The following is a 19,652-nucleotide window of genomic DNA, read 5'->3' on the forward strand; positions in this document are numbered from 1 at the left end:
TCTCGCTCGATCCGTTAAAATATAGATATATTTCTATGTATATATAATTCTATAGATATGCGTCTCTCCGTTCTATACGTGATCAATTCTTCTCGTAGTAAAAATATTTTTTGGGCTTCATCTTTGGGCGATCATCGTTACACTTTTTTCTTTTATGCGTACGTAGTTTAAAAAATAATTCGATCCTTGAGCTCGCGACACGCGTTCGACAAGTTGGACGTCGCGCGTCCCCTTCGATCAGGCCATTTCACAGATTTCAGCGTCGCTCATTTCTTTCTCCCCCCCATTCCCGTTTTTCCATTTTCCGATTTTCGTTGACGCGTACGATCGACGCGCGTTCGATGTTTCGCGACAGTATCGAGTTCTCAGTTCACGGTTTCGTGATGATTCTTAAAAAAATAAATCGTCGTCCGCTACGGCTATTAAATCGATGGACCCGGATTTTTCACCCCTGTCCGCGGTTCACACCGGTTCGATTAGACATCAAGATCGTTTTAGAAAATAGACCTCACACGAGGATAAGAACGTTGGTAAATTTCGACCAAAAATACACACTCTCTGCTTGTAAAAAGTTTGATACGAGAAAACTGTACGAAAGCTAGAGCCTTAAACAGCTGATAACACTAATAGTGACTTTGATGGTTATTTGAGAGAACGATTAAAAATTACCGATACAGATATATCGTTACACCGAGTACGATAAGAGAATACGATATTATAGGATTACACCTTTTTGATTTGTTCGTAGCTTCTCGGCCACGTCCCTTCGAAACCTCTCGATCCATCACCTCGATTCAAAACGACGATACGATCTTTGTTATCACCGAAGATAAGAAATTTTCCATGAAAATTTAAACAAACACTTCCATGGAAATAAACGCGCGTACAAGTCCCTCGTTTCAACAGCGTCGTGTCGATTCGTTTCAAACAGTTTATCTCGAATCCTCCACGCCTCTTAATCGCACCGCTGACGATCACCGACGAAATAAGGGCCTCGAGCAATGAACGTTCAGAAATCCTTGCGACGGAAAACGTAACTTCCGTCGCGATTTCCACCCAGGAATCGAAACGCACGTACACAACCAAAAGTGTTACCAGAAAATGGTAGAAATTAAACGGCGATAATATTGCCAACGGCAGAAGAGCATTTTCTTAATAGTCGAGACTTCGATATTCACGCGCATCCGGGGCGTTTTTGAATACGGAGTAGAAACGTGACGTTTACACGCGGAATGCAATAGGAAGAGATCAACAGTTCACTTGACTTGCTGACGAGGCGTTGGACCAACCGGTGGTAACGTCAGGGAGTCCCGTTTCTTCTTGTTCACGCGACGTCCAACGTGCAGGACCACGTCCCCAGCTTTCACGGACTTGAACTCGGCGATCGCCTCGGCGTGCGTCATACCGTGAAGAGGTTTCGAATTTATCGACAAAATTTCGTCCCCTGAAACAACGCGACGATGCGATTTAAATTAATTCCAAGCGCGATCCAGGCAATGGTGAAACAATTATGCAACATAATCGCAACGTACCTTCCTTGACAGTTCCAAGATCTGCAGCTTGGCCATTAGGAAAGATCGTCTTCACGTAGATCCCCATATTCCCACGAGGACTGTCTGTACCGCCGACGATACTGAAACCGAGTCCTTTGTGTCCAGGACCCTTGAGAAATCTGGCTGTCAGTATCGTGAATGACGCGCCACCCTTGCCTGGCCTCGGTAGGGTGCAGAATCTCGACTCTTCACCCTCGCCAGCTTCGTCGATGTCTTCGAGTTCGGAGTCGGTATTCAGGCCTTCGTCCGTGTCTTGCGCGCCCTTAGGAAAAAATAAGAAAAGACCGTACAGTGGAGAAACCGTCTTTAATGGTAAACGTCGATTGTTCTTCCTGTTCTCCACTCACTTGCCAAGTTTTCAAGCCGGAACTGGAGGAACTAGGAATATTGGCGACGCTTCTACTGTTCATCCGTCTGGTGGTCTTCTTGCCAGGGCTCTTTTCAGCTCCCAGGCTGGATGGTCCGTCGTCTTTGTTCGCGCACGTCGATCCAGCCCCGTTCGAGTAATTGTTCACCTGTCCGCCGACCTTGAAGTCGGCCACCCTTCTTCTGGGCGTCACCCTGGGTATGTGAATCTCCTCGAACGACGGCTCGGACTGATTCCTCGGCTTCACGTTCTTCTGGAAATGGACGTTCTCGTACGAATGATGGTCCCTCGTCTCCGAGTTGCTCCTCGCCAGATGCCTGTCGGAATGTGGGGTTACGGATTGCGTCAGCTCCGTCCTGTGGCCCCGCTGGTACCGTACGTTCTCGTACGAGTGATCCTGGTGTCTGCCAGCGTCACGATTCTCGGAATTGCTACGCTGCAACATTCCCCTGGACCTAGGGCAACAGCCAGGCGACGAGTTGCCGTAAAGCACGTTCTCGTACACGTCCTTTTGGCTTGGGTCGTGGCTAAGAACCGGTGACTCGTACGCGCTGCCGCCTTGGGTGTACGTGAACGTCTTGCTGCCGTTGTTCAAAGGACTGCTGCAGTTCGGAGAGTTCGGCACGCTGCCCTCCGCGAGGGTTTCGAGGTTGTCGTGGAAAGGATAGGGCGGAAGGGAAGTCGGTTCGCTGGAGTCGTACTCGTCGTCGAACTTTTGGCTGCTGGAGGAGGTCAGGGGACTGGGAACGTAGAAATTCGACGCGTTGTCTTTTTGTGAGAACACCTCCGTGACGCTCAGGGCCTTCCTCTTTCTAATACCAGCGTTTATCTTGCTAAACTTGCTTCGTAGAACGTGCTGGATGTCGGCGATCCCCTTGGTAGTACCTGAGCGCAGTTCGATCATCGCGTGATGTTTAATAAGTGACGGTTAGTATGCTCACTAAAATCAAATAATCACCTGGCAGTCTCAGAGAGCTGGTCTGTAACAGTTTCTTCGGCGAACTGCCATCCTGGAGGCTTTTGGCAGCTGGCGAAGACTCCCTGCTAGCCGGGCTGGACCTTACCGCTTGGATGACTCCCTGAGTCGTTCCACCTTGTATCAGAGCCTCTTGAGGCTCCGAGGTCTCCTGCACGGAACACCTCCTCCTCAGTTTCCTCCATCGTTGACTGATGCTCTTGTTCCATAAATTCAGGTCTACAACAGAGAAGCGAAGAAATCTCGCATGACTAACGGCTACAGGATGTGCTATCTCGTGACGAGCCGGCTACATCGAGGCTCGTTAAGGAAACAGGACGACCGAAAATTGCTTCGAAAAAAAAAAGAGGAGACAAGGAGCTGGCTGCCTCTTAACAATCAGGCTTAACGACAGGAAACAGTTATCTGTTGCCCGCACGAGGTGGAACGGCGTGTTGCTATTTATCGGAGATAAAGTTGGAGCCCGATCGAAAGGGTAGAAAAACTGTCTGGGGAAAAGCTGCAGCAGCGACGATAATGCTATCGAGGGAACAACTATTCGAGGTGATACAGATAAGGGCGTATCCGAACCCTCGAATCGGTATCGCGAACGCTAGGTTTAACATACGCTGAATACGATCGAAGAGACCTGGCGACACGAAAAATAACTATTCAGTAGCATCCGTAATTACAATTCAATATAGTCTCCATGCTGTTGTTCGAGTATCCACGTGGCTAGAACCGACGAGTCCTTTTCCTTTCACCGATTCCCCGAAGGGACGTGCACCCCCCGGCTTCCTCTTCCTCCTTGTAGGGTTGCAGCTTTAACGACCTTGATGAAGGCACGCGCATAACCAACGCGTCGTTTTCTTCAGTGACGGAGGAAAGTCAGCGTCATGAATAATTAATGGAAACCGATGATGGACATGATCGCGGGGTCACTGATCCTACGCGTTACGTCAAATCGACTGATCACGGTTCCAACTGCGCGTCGTTTTTTTCCCGCCTCGAGACGATCCATGGTGACCCGCGACGTGTCACGAGGACAACGTTGGCAACGACGATGAGGACGACGACGAGGACGGCGATGGCGAGAGAAGAGAAGAAACGAACGCGCCGTTGCCCACGACGATCGTTGCTGACACACTGGGGCGTCGGTGGCGGCTGCACTCGCCATTATCCGGAGTTACAGTCATCTTGCAAAATGCACTTTCACTTCTCGACGTATCTGCGGATGCGCCCGGTTTCGCGAGGCCTTTTTCGTTCCGCAGCGAACGCCGGACGTTGCGCTTTGTGTTGTTTGCCACTCTTTTCTACACCGATTACGGGGTATCGTCGAACTCCTTCTTCGCTGTTGCAGTCGCAGGCAAAAACGGAGAATTGTTAAGCGGAATTGTTTCTCTATCCGTTCGTGGCGAATTCCTGATATCAATGTAAATAATAATAACAGCTGTAAGCGAAATTCGCGCGGCAGAATCTGTTCGAGGTGATCCAGCGCGCTAATCGATGATGCACCCCCTCGCGATGTTCAACGTTTCATACAATTCACCCCGCGCGATTTACCAGGGCGAAACGCGCGTAAGTAACGCGTGTTACCGGAAGCGGAGTTTCTCGTTCGTTTTCACGCGTTCTGCGGCTCGAGTAACGGGAATCGGTGTTCATTATCGGTTTCATTGTTGCGGAATAACGCCCACCGTCGGCGGAGCGAGGCCGATATTTCGCCGCGGCAACGCTCCTGGCCGGCGTGTGGTAGCGTTAATTAAAATTTACCAGCATCGGCGAGCTCCATGCAAATTAGTATCGATTGCACTGGAAACCGGGATTCTCCACCATGTAGCGGTTCGCGGGGGAACAATCGTCAAGGACACCACCGTTTCGTAATCACGCGACGCGCGGTTCTCCTGACCGATCCTTCGCCGATGGAAACGAGCCCATCCTACGCACCGCGGCACGCAAGGCCCCCGTCCCGGCTTCCTCCTCGTTTTTTCACCTTCACAGCATGAACTTCGACAGCTTGTACTCCTCCGGATGCACCAGCATTTGCAACTCTAATCGAAGTAGCTCCGCGTAAAAATAAAAGTAGCCAAGGATGTACGCGAGCATGCCTGTCAGGATGTCTGCGCGTCTCGACGATCTAACGTAATCGCGATGGATACGCGAGGATGGCGAGGGCGAGGCGGACAGACGTAACGAAAACTCGGGCGACGCTCTCGCGGCCGGGATTTCGAAAACCACGAGAGTCCACACTGTACGCGGTCTCGACATGAACTGAAAGACTGGAGGTTTACGGTTAGCCCGTGTGCGTAAGGCATTACGTACGTGTGCGTAACAGACCGTACACACGTGTGCAGGCCCTCGTACCTGTGCATACAGGGTGGCGCTCAAGAAACTATCGAGCCACGTTCGCCATCCCCTCCGGCTTGTCGCCGCCACGGATACCCCGCGTTACCACGGAATGACACGCGAGGAATTCCTTTTCCGGTGATACACTTTTACGCGACAGACTGGCGACTTTCGAGCACGCATAGCATCCGATCGAGCGAGTGGTTCGGGGTGTTTTTACCGCCGCGTGGATGTACGGTTAAGTAACGAAAGATGGATCGAGAGGTCCACTACGCTCTTGATAAGGGACGTTAAACGCGCTCGCTGTCTCTGAAGAGTACACTGTATGTGCTAACGAGGAAGAACTTACAAGCTCAACGTCCCACGACGTAAACCCGGCAACTGTTTCATTTTACTTGGCGTTTCACACACTCCCGTTTCACTTTGGACATTCGTTGCACGAAGATTTCTTTCGCGGATCGTGAGCTGTTTAATTAACCCCCCTGTAACACCCTGCGGCTTACGACTGATTTTACCAGCTAGTCGGTGTACCATCTCAATTTAATGGTACACCAATTATACGAACAGGAACACCGTGCTAGTTAAACAATCGTTAATTCGTAGACTTTTAGATGAAAATAATTATAGCTGTTTCTGGGCGAAATAGATCGCGAACGTTAAACGGATCGCGCGGTAAGAAATTCCGGTTTCGAGAGAAAAGTGAAAATCCGGTGATTTTTTCCGTTCACCGAGTATGCCACCAGTTCGTAGTCCGATTGTGTACTGATTGTGGGAACCCTTCGCAGCGTGTTGGTGAACACGCCGTTCTCTTGGTCGCATACACGCTAACCCCGAAAGCTGTACGCGTGCGAGGGTAAAAGCAGCGTGCGTGCACATGTGTACGTACCTATTAATGTGCATCACGGCTGCGTGCACACCCTACATGCAATTCTACTCGTGCTCCTCACGGTCAGGGCGGGACGCATTATTTTCTGCAATAATACGAATAGAGCCGTTCTTTATGCGGGTCCACGCGAAGGTGGACACGCGGTCGACCAGGGGGCCAACGATTTCGAATGGCCTGTCCATGTCGCTCGTATCTGTAGTCTAACAATCCTCGTACCCATCGAATCGTTCGCAAGCCTCGCAAATTGTTTCGCGTAACGGTACGCACGATTTTCTGTAACTCGCGTGGGAAGCAAGACGGACTCGCCTTCGATCCTAGATCGATTCGAGTTTGAACGAAAGGTGAAAATGCAGCACGTTGTAATTGTAAGTGCTCTTCTGAGTGTGTAAGAGCGGAGAATCGCGTTGGAACGATGATGATTGATTCGGATTGACCCGCATTCCACGGGAACCCTTTGAACGACCCAGAAGATGGATCGAGCATTGTGCAATGGTGGAACGCGATAAATACGTGAAACATGCGTCGTTGAGGTGCGAGACGTCGACTGGAGGATATGCGTACTCGTATTGTTATCGTGCCTTAATAAGAATAATTAGTATCGTTGTCGCTTATTAAAAGCGACACGTTGCGCGTGAGGTCAAGTCGAGCGAATATTTCTCTCATTGCTCATTCGTCCCGGGGACTCGCATGGCCGTCGTTCTATCGCGTTCTGCAGTTTCGAACAGGCATACAGAGAGGTAACGCGCAATAAACATTTTGTAATGCAAAAATCGTGTCCGTTTGACGCGTGTCAGCCACGTTTCGCGCGTTTGCATAGGCAAGTGGTTTTCAAAGGTCGTGCGTTCCTCGGTTTAGAAATGAATCGGCAAAAATGTAAATGCGTAATTAATCGCGTTACGTTTGGTTCATCTGCTGTTCTGGAACGTTCAATGCCGCGCGCAGGTTTCGACGGTTTCACGCGGGAAAGGCTCCAATTATCGATTACACGCGACATGGTGGCTAACGATGCCGATTCAACCTCGCTAGGAGCCATTGAAAGTTATGAAAGGAGGAAATTGAACGGACATATCGATCGAGCCGCGCAAGAAACGAGCGGGAGACATTCTTGCGCGACACGATAGATCGAGATCGATCGCATAAATCAAGTCCGCCCATAAGCCCAATTAAACCTTTTTCCCTGGGCAGTTCGCGTCCGGTAGCTATTGGATTCCGCAAAGCGAGCGAGCGAGCGAGCGAAATGACCGGCTGGCGCGCGAACATTCTTCTTGTACACGTCAACGCAGACCAGAATCGCTCGAAGACGTTTATTCAAAGAAGTGGTCTGCTGGTGAAAGAGAGGACAAGGAAGGGCAGCCAGGAGCACGATGGTAAGGGAGAGAAGGAAGAGGCGGACGAAAAGGGTGAGCGAGACCGCGGGCATGGAAAATGGGAAGACGAAGAGAGGGAGTGGAGAGACACGCGAGGCGTGGTAAGGAAAGAGGGAAAAGGGGCTCGTAGGTACACACAGTCGCAGTTGGGAACGCGTAGCCTAGTGCCTGCGAGGAATGCGTAAACGGTAGAACCGTTTTGTGAGCGGAGAGAGAAAGAGAATCCGCTTGGAGCTTGACTGTGCTCAAGGGGCACTGATAAAAAACATCGCGCTTGCCTACGACGGTCGAACGATTTTGATAAAAACCGCGAATACCTCGCTCGCTCCTGTGCAATCTTCCATTTCCCTTTTCTTCGCTGGGACCTGGCAAGATATGGCTCAATGGAGTTAGTCTCTCGTCGCTCCTGATTGCTCTCGACGATTTTTCCGTATCGACTTTGTAATTATCTAATTACCACGATGTCCACGTTCGAATATCGCGCGCCAAGAGCGCTTCGAACGTTTCCGGAAGCGGCACGGATCCGGTATACACGAGTACTCGCGTATCGTTGGTATTTTTGCATCGCGCAAGGTCGATGACGTATCATCGGTGCGTTGCACCGTGCTCGTCAATGATACGAGATATCGCGTGTCGCATGTATGCCTCTTTAGCCTCGTTGTCGTATGAACGAAACGTGTCGACAGGCCTGTGCGAGTCCCTGCTACCGCGATGCTTGAAAACGTAACCGTAGTCGACGTGTACTTATGTACACGCTATTGTTAGCTACTTTAGCTTGAGCGTGTTTTCTAGCAGGGGTTATCTGTGGATTAATTCCAATTACTCGACCTCGATAATAACGCTTCGATCGCTGCGTAAACGTTGTTTGTTCATCTCGCGTGAAGAGGTTTGGTTAAGTGATAGAACAGCGACCAGACTGAACGTTATCGAAACAATAAGAGCAACGTACGTGAATGGCTTGTAAGAAATAACCAAGAGCCACGTTGTTACAAAACTATTACCAGGCAAAATGGAAAGGAATTGTCTGAGCCGCGTTGGAGAACCGGAAGGGTAACTCGCGACCCGTAGCTCGGTCACAACGACAGTAGAAAGTAAGCGACGCTTGGTGATAAAACTAATCATATTTAAAAACAGAACACCGTGGAATTCAAGGAAATCACCTATACCGTTACGCAAGCGAATGACTTAATTTATAAGACAAAGGCGTTTTTAAATGCGTGTCGAGCGATCGATAGAATCTCTATCAATGCTGCGGTCTCGTTACCACGTTAGAAATGTTTCAAGGAAAAGAGTCGAGACGAAACGGTGGTCGGAACGATGATAACGAAGCTAAACAAAAGTCAATTTACGGTGATATTGTACGAGCGACATGCTGTCTCCGGTTGGATGTCACCCGTTGCGACCAGTTTTGTCGACGGCGTGAATAGTTTAGAACGTGTCCGTGGAATAATCGGCTAACTGTATGCAGACAATGGCTGAGGCCACTCGGCACGCATCGTTGACTCCAATTATGCAAGGAGTTCTCAACTTGGCGCCGCTGCCACGATTACAGTGCCTATATCTGTGCGTTATCGGACCTGCGAGCATCCTGACGCCTAAATCGGTCCAGTAATCGCTGGTAATTTCCCCCATGCGCCACATGTCTATCGATAACAGATCTGGATCGAATCGAACGTGTCGGCTAGCTTCGTGAAAGGTTCAGTTCGTAAATTGGATCACGCGTGCACGGTTTTTTGCACCATTTTCCAGTCGAACTGCAGCGAAGTTTCATCGTTACGAAACTATTACTCTTTCGCGCCAAGATGGAGTATCGCGGGGCTTAACAGTTGTTTCAGCGTCGGTTAAAGAAGTATCGTTTACAACGAGAGATACCGCTGAACGCTAACGAGAAAGTAACGACAGTCACGGAGATTTAAAAGCGGGGTAATAAAATATCCATTATTCTTTGCTCGCCTGTGCGTGTCGTAATGCACCAAAATGGCCGCCGTCGGAGACGGACTTTTATGGAGAATCGTCGTTTCCGACTGAATTCGCTACACGTTGCAACGAGTATATTTTCACCAATTACATCTACACGTGCGTTTCTCAATATCGTTTCGACATCAGTTCCATTCGAAATCATTTTCAGACGCGTTTCGGTGTGTTTCCGCGTAACGTCACGTAGCCGACGTTTACGCAGGCTTTTAAAGCCGTCAGAAATCCGTTCACGGCCATGCCTTTCACGGCTAGTCCCAACGGCTATTCAGGCTCGATGTGAAAAATTAATTGAAAACTGTCGAGACCGGTGAAAGGTTGCGCAACGTTTGACTTTGTATCGATCGATATTTGCATCGAGGCGTGCACTGCGGTAGTCGAAAGTAACCGCGACTTTATTTCTCTCTTTCTTTTCTGTCACAATAGTCGAGATGGATGCATAAATCGCTGGTTGTGCAACGATGACCTTTTGTATCGCGGTTCCGGAGCGGGAGAGGACGCGACGTTTTCAAAGAGCGCGCGAATTATGTGCGGGTGCACGGTGCGTGACGCAAATGCCTGCGAATACCTTGTTCCCCGTTTCCGGACGAATTATCGCGGCCTTTGCGAGTCGCGCGCTTTCTCGCGGCACCGTTACAATCGATGCAGTGAAATATTGCTCAAATATTTATGAGCTCTGCTCTCGTATCGAGAGTGTCCCGCGAAACGAACGAAACGATCGACGAACAGAGACAGAACGAGGCGACGGAGGAGAAGGAAAAGAGGCTGGGCTAAAAGGCAGGAAAAGGAAAGGTACTCGCGTACGACGCACGAGGCTCGTTGCGCACGGGCGCGACGCTTTTTAAGCGGCCGCCAACGATCGTGAGCGAGCCTGCGAGGCAGCGGTGTCAACGTTCGCTGACTAAAGAACAGGATCATTCGACAGGAAGTACTATCTTTATACACCGAATTTCAATCAGTAGGAACTCGATCGTCCGTCCACGGACGGCCATCCGGCGTTTACGAACGATCGATCGGACTTGCCGTGCGATTACGTTCCAGCTAGAAAACGGATAACGGTGTTCCGGTGAATGTGCGAAATTTCGGTGGGATTTAAGCGACAACCAATTACTTATGCGCGGAGAATGGTGCCGTGCCTAACAGCTAAACCGAGGAGTCCAGTTATTCCTGTTTGAAAAAAATTCGAAACTCCACGAATCAAATCGATATCATTTCGCGTCGTTGCTCGAAAAACAGAATTGCTCGCTTCTTTTTACCCCGTCGCGAAGAAACCGGCAGTCATCGCGATTTCACCTTTCATGTCGGACACAATGCGAGCAAACGTCCGTTCAGACTTGGCCGACGATGGCGGGTTCACGCTTTTGTTCCAAATGAACAAAGGGCGGCCGGTGGTCCTTCGAGTTCATCGAGGACGTTCGTGTGCGAACGGAGCCACGCGATTAAGCAGTCGCTCGCTTTCCATTTTGCGCACCGCGAGATGTATCATTACCGGTCGCGTGACTTCGAGAGATTGCGGATTTTCAGCGAAACCGTCTTCCCCAGCCGGTCATCGATCGCGACAGGCGAACTGTCACGCGAGACGGATCGCGCCTCTCCCCCATTGGGGAGAGCTTTATTGCCATGCTTCTCGAAATTTCGTCAATTACGCCCCGCTCCGGCGCTGGAATACGCTGGGAGTAATAATTTCGGTGCTGGCGGTCGCCAAGAATTAAATTACTCTATTACCATGGCAATTTGTTAGCCTACGGTGTAACCCGACGTGCCGTGACGTCATTGGGACGACCGATGTCATGCGGGACGTGAACTGTTACGGTCGAACAAAGAACCCGTTGATGTTACTTCAGAAAAAGAGGAAACAGAAAAAAAACCACGGAAATCGATCGATGGAACTTTGTACGCGATCACAATGAGGGCCCGTGGGGGCAGAGAAACGAGATCGAGGAGCGAAGAGAGGCTCTGGGATTCTTGAGAGCGTTCTATCTCACGCACGATGCGTCTCGTCTATGTTAGTGACTCGGAAATCCTCGATACGATCTTTTTAAAGTTTCTAACAGCTATAACGCGGAATGCCACTGGCGAAGATCCAATTACGGGGAATCTGTCGTTTCCAATTGGAGCGTTCAGCTGTCTGTAAAGCAATCTTAACGATAGAATCGTGAAGTGTATACCCATCTGGAAATTAATTGCCAAGTGGGATCGATAAATTTTAGATTAGAAATCGAACTTCAATTATTCCCTTATTTAACCGAGAATAATAGTCTCACACTGGAATAGATAAATTAACGTCGCGTTGCCCGTATTACTCTACGAAGTCGCTTATCTCGCGTACACTTTATACCCTAACGAAGAGAGTACGTATCAGCTGCTTTCTAAATAAAACGAAAATAATTGCGTAATTCATACAGGACTGGAGCACGCGATTCAAACTAAGTCACAACAGACAATTTTTCGCTTGTTCGGTAACCGACGCTCGGGTATGCGACCATCGCAGGATAACACGGTCGATAAATTTTTCTGCGATAACAACCCTTTCCTACAGAATGAAAGGTGATAAGCAGGCGCCTGTTGGCGAAACGCCATTCCTCTTCTCTACCCGATTTAGCGTCAGTTCCCTTTACAGCGAGCAACGCGCGTTTAATTGCTCGACGAACAATGGCCGCTTTTTTTATCCTCTGTCATTGTCCTGTTTTCTCGTGGAATGCATTCAATACTCGAACGCGTAGGGGCTGGACATTTTTTCAATACGAGGTACATGGACTAACGTTCGTTTTTCGTAAAAGAAACATCTGAGACAGCCTGTGCTCGTCACGGCCTGGGGTCAACAGCAACGAGTCTTCCGCTGATTCTTACGTCGTCGAAAGAACAGCGTTCGCACAAAGCGCGCGTTTGATCGATTAACTCGACATTATCGCGCGCAAATATAAATAGCAGTAAACGAGGGACCGCTATCTCGCGAGTGGTCGAACAAAAGTCCCGGCGATTTCTCTGAAATCGCTGCGACCCACGAACCACGCGATGCACCCCCGCATGGGGGTGAGTCCTAAATTCGAAACAGATTGCGTTCACGGAAACCCATGGTTCGTGCGTCCATGGTTCTCCGAAAGGCGCTCGAAAGGCGATTTCCCGTCTTCTCCAAGTCGCAATAAGTCAGCCTCCGAAACAGGAGACACCGAGCGTGAGAAAATTTCCCCGAATAACGAAGCACAGTCCTCTTGCACGCATGTGTGCGCGCGCTCTCTCTCTCGCCCTCGTACAGTTTGAGTGCTCGTAATTAAGTGCATAACGAGGCTTGTTTACACCGAGTCGGGTCCTCGTAATCTCCAGAGCCGCTTAGTCTGCCATTTTAATCGGACTCTTCTCGGAACGGAATTTATGGCGCGGCCAATGGTGTACAATAGCGCGGCTAAACGTCCGATGAAATCTGGCTGCGAGCCTCCGCGCGTTCAGCGTTGCAAATTGTGATTAATTGCGATAGGACATATTTTTCGAGAAGGTCGGGTAGGTAGATAGACGGACAGCTGGATATGAATCATTCGTCGATCATGACTGGAGGTAAGCCCAGATACGTAACGTGTTTCTGGATGGCTGACTCGGTAAAAAACGCCGCGCCTTGCAAACGGTTTGACATTTGAAGCTTTGGCTATTCCGAGAGCCGCGCAAAGTTTCAGCGTTCAATCGAACCCGGCGATGGAAAAATGTGGCGAATACGGAACGGAGCGGTTGAACGAACGTCGGTGGGCCTCGCGTAACGGGTAAACGCCGTTGAACGCGTCAGGGTGGAAATGTCAGGCATTTACCACGGGGTTCGCCACGGGTTTCTCTCACCTTTCGGAGCGGGACGCGCGTCTCTCACCGAACGGCTGCTCGCGTAATAAATATCGTTCCGTGACAAGACACGGTACGGGCTAGAACACGGAATCCTTATCGATCGGTATCGAGCCACCACGTTGCTTCGTGGCGGCCCGTGACCGTGCTCCGAACGTGGACGACCATTCATCCCCGCTGTTGATCCGAGGCGTCCGTGTTACGTACGCGGTGAGAAAAACCGGCGGAACGACTGGCTCTGTCATCGAATCCGGCTCGAATCGAACACCCAAGTAAGAAATTGGCCGATTCAGCTCAAAAAAGTCCTGTCTGGCTCGGTCACGATGCCTCGAGCTTATCGTACCGTCGCGCGATACCTTACGTAAGCTCGTCAAATTTCGCCGTGGCTTGCGAGCGGAGAGGTTAAGCCGCACCACCGCCTGGTGCAGTTAGCGCGCGTTATCCAAGCGTTATCCAAAGTGGAGATCTCTCACCTTTGTTGTCGCAGACGTCGCAGAGTACCATCTCCGTGGGTAACTGGCTCGCGTGTGCATCCGACCGCGTGATCGCGTCCGCACTGAACAACTTGGCACGCCCGGGGGACGCTGGTCGGCACGTCGACGACAGGCCGGAACGGGACGAAGAGGAAGACGACGAGGAACGCCGCACGCGTATCGACCAAGTTCGATAATGTGTAACCGGGCTTGGTTGGAGGAACGCGTACGGTATATCCAGCGGCGGAGAGCAACGCGGGGACGGGGTGGGGAAACGGGAGACGGGTAAGACGAGAGAGTTGTGCGAGTTGTAATGAAATAAAAGAACGTTTTAGACGAGCATGGGACCGGTGGTCGGGCGACTGGAGACCGCAGAATGCATCGACGGGAACGAGGAAAGAGAGCCGCGTGGTAGGGAGAACGGGGGTGGCGAAAAGACCGGAGGGGCTGCACCAGATATCGATGCACGAATTACGCGGGCTGCGAGCGATGTTCGATCGATGTCGAAGAGTGTTGGCGGTTTGACAGCTAGATTTGCACTGAAGAGCGACATCGGGCCATACGCCGGACTCACGGTGGCCACGATGGGTCTACGGCCTGTTGGAGGGGCGAGGGGCAGAAGGCTGCGTTTCATTGTACGTACGCACACCATGGGCCACCATGGAAGGGGCAGGAAGGACGCCAGATCAATATTAGGGCGTAGACTCAAGGGCAAGGGCCTTCTCGCCGCCTCTGTTGCGTACGTACGTGCGTGCGTGCGTGCGTGAATTTGTCTCGCGCGGTTAAAGAAAACTCCGGGGGCATATTCGGGCGCATCGGCGTCGGGCACCGCCGCGATGCATCATCGATGCGCGTCGATCGATTCGATCGCCCGTAGAATCCTTGTCGAGTTCGCCGCCTATTGTTCTTCGAAGTTATCTGCGTTCTTCCGGTGGGCGACCGTGCCAGGGAGGATTTATAATCAATCCACGGAGTCTGGTGGTCAGCGCGCGTGCCTTTTTGCATCGCGTTCCATTTGCACCTCTATGAATTCGTAGAAAATTTCGCGGCCTTCGATAGAACACGAAGGTATGCTCGGAATGGAGCGATTTTCATGGGACGAATGTTTCATAAACGTTTATCGTCTCCCTCGCGTTCCTCGCCGATCGTGACGCAATACGAAATGTACGCAAGACCCGTTGTAGTACCATTAACGCAACTTTTTTTGCGTAACCATTTTTACAAACCTCAGTCGTATATGCGGCGAGGTAAATGTCGATGTGCAACAAGATTTGCTCGCGGAAGGAAAAAAAAAGGCAGCTCGGGTAGGCAATCAAAATTGATTGCGTGTCATTGGACTTTTAATAAACACACTGCGCCTTCCGATACGTACACGCAGACATATGTAAAAGCGCGTATGCATTCACGTACGCTTACCACCTTCGTTATTTATGAAATTTTCCGTCCGAGAATGCACGCGAGAAATTCGTCCCTCCCGTTTTTTCTTTTCTCTTCCCGCAATGTGCAACCGATGCGCTAGAATCGAATGATGCATGATATTAAAATGTTGCAAAAAATATTTAACGGGACACGCGAAAACGACGTATATCTTGCCCGTATATCTTCAACGCCGACGACAGTGTCGTAATTTATTGAATCGCAGCGCAAACATATCTGCAAATATATCTTGCGAGGAGCTAAAGGGAACAGGAAGAAAGCCCGGGTTTACGATTGTTTCTTTTCCAAAATAGGAGTCCCTCCGCACCCCGCCGTCTCGTCTCCCATCTCCGGTCGAGGTTTTACGAGTGCCGCTCCGAAATTGTAACGCGATAAAACATATTCGAGGAGGAACGCCAGCGGAGAACGAGCCTCTTTTCATCCACCTATCTGGATATACGAGCACGTAACCAGAGATAGGACAAATCCACGTGTAAAGAAGATAACCCGTGTGATAAGAATCGGCGTACATCGAGAGGAAAACGCGTACAGGCATTCCTCGTTCGCCGCCCGAGACTTTCATCGCGTAATCGAAGCAAATGATCTGTACGATCGGAGAGAAATTAGATATCCGTTGGATCGGCGGCGTGAGAATCGAGAGAAAACCGCGTTGGAATCGCAGGCAAAACGAGCTGCGCGGCATACCAGAAGTCGCTACGCGGCACATTCGTGCTCGATTGCTCGGCGAATTCGAAATCTCCTCACCGCGAACAGTTCGCTCGTTTCGCGACGAATTATAGACAGATAGGTAAGCGGGTAAGCGCACTTCTGTACACGTATACGTATACGCGTACGAGCCAATAAAGTGGAGCAACGCTAGAAAGCCTCGCGAGTACGGTTCGTCGTGCATGATTCGTGTTGCGTTACAAAAGCGAAGAGGCAAACGTGTCTGTTCCTCTGGGCCGAATCCATATGTTGGGACATATGTTGTTAGAGACACGGTTACCCTGACCTGCACTAGCAGCGCGAGTGAGAAAGGGAGAGCCTACGTCTAAAAATAGGGGTGCCTCTGGGCTAAGGGATTAATGGCCACCGCGCCGGTTGTAATTTTAAACACCTCGGCAAACGTTGCTAATCCAATCTGCCGGGCCCTTTAAGCGGACGAGGAACCTACAACCGGCGGGGGTCATCGAAATGGCCAGCAGATATTCCAATAAATCTCACTTAACGCTGACACAGCGTTCGTGTGCGCTGATCGTTATTATACACGAACGTGAATGCTCCTTTAGGGACAATAAAAAAGGCTTCAACGGGGTGATCGATATAAAATAGATAAAACTCTTTGTCGAGACTGTTCCGCGATTTGAACAATATATCCTGATAGGAAACATTGACTCACTCACCCTTTCGCTGGTCCTCGCTGTCCGAGTGAAGTTCCACGTCGTGTAGCCTCATGGATTGCACGAATCCTCTCCAGTGACTCCGTGATCTTCCCCTCTCGTGCAAGTCGGACTTAAGGTCGGCTAATTGCTGATCAGACTCTTTCAGCAATCCGTTCAGGATATCCGGTCTGTCGAGTTCCTTCGTTTTGGTTCTCGGTGCTTCTGTCGCGGCAGCAGAATCCACGTAATCGTCGCAATTGGACGATGTCTCGGTTTCTTTGCTTATGTTCTTTGAGCCCTCCTTGATAATATCGTTCCTTCCGTTGCTATCGTTAACAGTCCCATTCGCGTCACCGTTGCGTCTGCTCTTCGACTCCCGCCTTTTACGAACCGGTGGCTGCGGATGTACTTCCTCCGACGTCGAGGAAGGACTCTTTCCTTTCCTCAGCTGCTTGGCATCCGCGCTGTTCCTTTGCGACGATTTACCCGACGCTCTGCCGTTCGCCTCCTTACCGTCCCTCACGTTCGAGACATTCCTCGGGTTATTATAACGATCCTTCACCGACTCCCGATTGCCTCGAGACGCCTCCAGCAGCTTCTGAGCTAGTAATCTCGTTTTATTAATTTCCGTGCCGGTTCTCCTCTCCTGTTTCTCAGACTCGTTCCTCTTTTCCAGCCGCTTCTCGCTCGAGCATTTCACCGCGCTCCTCGGAGAGCCATCAGGCGTTTGGAACATCTGCTGAATCTTAAGAATATCCGATCGAACCTTCGTTGAGCTGGCGAGCTCCGTCTTCCTGTTCGGCGTCGAGGACTTCGCCTCGATCCTCGTGACGATTCTGGGACACCTCTGGGACGGCGGCGTGTTCCTCAGCCTCTCCAAATCCTTCAAATCGGCCAGCATCGAACTGGGCGCACGGATCGATCTGCTGGAACTGTCGATGGCTATGGTCCGCGGTCGATCTCTCTCCACCCGACCGATCTTCTCCATGGGTATCAGAGCCGGATCGACGAACACGGTGTCCCGTATCTGACTGATGTTCCTCAGCCGCGGCGCGCCGAGTTTTAGGCCCGTCGTTCGCATAATAACCTTCTCCATGGACTCGATGTCCCTTTCACGGGCGAAACGTCTTTCATCGATCAATTTGGCCCGATGAACGTCGATTGCCGGTATAAACGGGCCGTGGTACACGGGCCCATTAACGGAGGACGCTGCCCGCGGATTGGGCAGAGGATTGCTCGGCCTGCTGGTTCTCAGCGGTGACATCCTGACCAGCTTCGGTGCATCCCTGGGATCGTCGGTCTGTAGACTACCTCTGTACACCATCGTTCCCACCGGTTCCGCTTCTGCTGTCAGCCTACCGCGATCCACTTTTTGCGATCATTGGAAAGTCATACCCGCGTACGTGCCTCCGTCCTGGGAAAACAGAGATCCAGAAGTGTGTATCGAACGATAGAATCGCGCTCGGCTGTCCTACCAGACGCGTTGTCTCGTTGCTTAAACGCGCATTAAACGCGACTGCCACGGAGACAGTCGTGGGAAGGCCGGTCTTCCGTTTCGACGGCCACGCGGATCGAAATCGACGGCGACAAATCGATACGGCCGCGTCGATCGTACCGGTAGTTCGTCACGGTGGAATTCCTCCGTTTAATCGAGTCGTTCGATCAATGGGAATCGCAACGATCGAATATCGCGTTCAATGGCGCGGCGATCGTGCACGTTTTCCACACGATCGGACCACCTCGCGTAACCATTAATCGCCGTAAATTACAATCAAGAGACTCGGTCATTCGCCAACGAAGGCTCCGGTCTGAGATGTTGGTGGGTGTCACCGTGTAGGCAGTGACCCGGCCATCTTGCGACACGCGTAACATCGGCGTGTAGGTGTCGCGTCGCTAATACGAGAGTCCGCGGCCGTTTTCGATGCGTACACGCGTGTGTGCGTCGGTGCGTCTACCTGTATTTTAATCGTTCTTAACTTGCTGCATTCTAATTACGCGAGATGGGTTGTCGGGGGTGACAGTTGACGATCGTGCCGGCCGTAAATGGACGGCAAGATCGATCACACGGAACGGTTACTTACGTTCGTACGTTCCATTAGGATCGATCGTGAGCGCCGCGCGCTCCGTGCTGCCAGGAACGCGCGTCGATCGGCTGGCAATTGTTATGCCGCGAATATCTTCCTCGCGTTCGCTGAGCAACCCGTTACATAACCCGCTCCGCGTTTTGTCTTCCACTCGCGGAACGACGAGCAGCGGAGCAATCATCCTTCGATTCCCGCGGACACTTCCACCATCGACGAGGCCCGCGAGCCGACGCGATCGCGATGCGTTCGTATGGTTTTGCGGTTGCGCCGGGCAAACGAGGCTGACGACGATCGCCAGGCGGCCTCGCGAGACCGAGTTATCGTCGAGCCGATTGCGAATTGCATCGTTTCTTTCACAGCCGCTCCGTATCTACTAGCGCGCACTCGAATCGGCATGCATTACTGCGTATACAGGTTTTTGCGGTCTCGCGATCGCTGAAAGGTAACTGCGTCTCGTCAGCTCCTGCGGTTTTCCATCGACTCGAGAGAAATCGATGTTTTCAAGGAGCAAGCGTCTCGTTTCTACGCGAAAATCTCCTTCCGGTTAGAACGGACAGTTTCACGAAACGCGTCACGCAGCAACAGCCTCCTTTACTTCGATCCCTGGTTCGTACGCGCTACGTGTTTGCTGAATCTGTAATTTCGTTCACGGTAACTCATTACGACCGCTTTTTGCCAGCCTATTCGTCAATTAGTTACGGTAGATGAAGTACGGTTGGAAAAAATCGTCTTACTCTTTTTCCTTAATCGGCCGCCTCTCGTCTTGTCTCTCGTAAAGCGTTTATCGACGCGATCGCCGGAGCAAGGTCTATCGTCGTTTCCGTTGCACGAATGTGCGACAATCGCGAAGTGGGCTCGTTCGACCGCGCGATCAGAGAAAACCATAATAATTTACGTACCATTTCCGCTATACGCAGCGTTTTACGACGCGAGGATGCTCGTAACGCGTACGGTTGCGGCAGTCTGCGGTGTCCGAATCGTTGCTCTTCTCGCCTCGCCGTTCAGTCCTAACAACGGAAACTCTTCG

General features: G+C 51.0%; 1 protein-coding gene and 1 long non-coding RNA gene across 3 annotated transcripts in view; one reads left to right on the plus strand and one right to left on the minus strand.

The window, feature by feature from the left end:
* LOC143429140 (uncharacterized) overlaps window positions 1-19,652 on the plus strand; it is a 192,795-nt gene that overhangs the window by 59,562 nt on the left and 113,581 nt on the right. The window lies entirely within an intron of this gene.
* LOC143429103 (uncharacterized) lies at window positions 1,142-19,612 on the minus strand. Its single transcript, XM_076904549.1, has 6 exons — window positions 19,525-19,612; window positions 16,563-17,955; window positions 2,879-3,115; window positions 1,901-2,805; window positions 1,533-1,815; window positions 1,142-1,444 (listed from the first exon to the last, which is right to left on the minus strand). The coding sequence occupies exons 2-6, from the start codon at window positions 17,863-17,865 to the stop codon at window positions 1,257-1,259; spliced, it is 2,916 nt and encodes a 971-aa protein (XP_076760664.1). The 5' UTR covers window positions 17,866-17,955; window positions 19,525-19,612; the 3' UTR covers window positions 1,142-1,256.

Source organism: Xylocopa sonorina, chromosome 11 (genome assembly GCF_050948175.1).
Source record: "Xylocopa sonorina isolate GNS202 chromosome 11, iyXylSono1_principal, whole genome shotgun sequence".
Classification (NCBI taxonomy): Eukaryota; Metazoa; Arthropoda; class Insecta; order Hymenoptera; family Apidae; genus Xylocopa; species Xylocopa sonorina.

Coding starts and splice junctions, on each gene's coding strand:
- LOC143429103 (XM_076904549.1), bottom strand. CDS start 17,865: ATGGTGTACAGAGGTAGTCTACAGACCGACGATCCCAGGGATGCACCG. Junction 1,816..1,900: donor CCGGCTTGAAAACTTGGCAA/GTGAGTGGAGAA, acceptor TTTTTTCCTAAG/GGCGCGCAAGACACGGACGA. Junction 1,445..1,532: donor TCTTGGAACTGTCAAGGAAG/GTACGTTGCGAT, acceptor GCGTTGTTTCAG/GGGACGAAATTTTGTCGATA.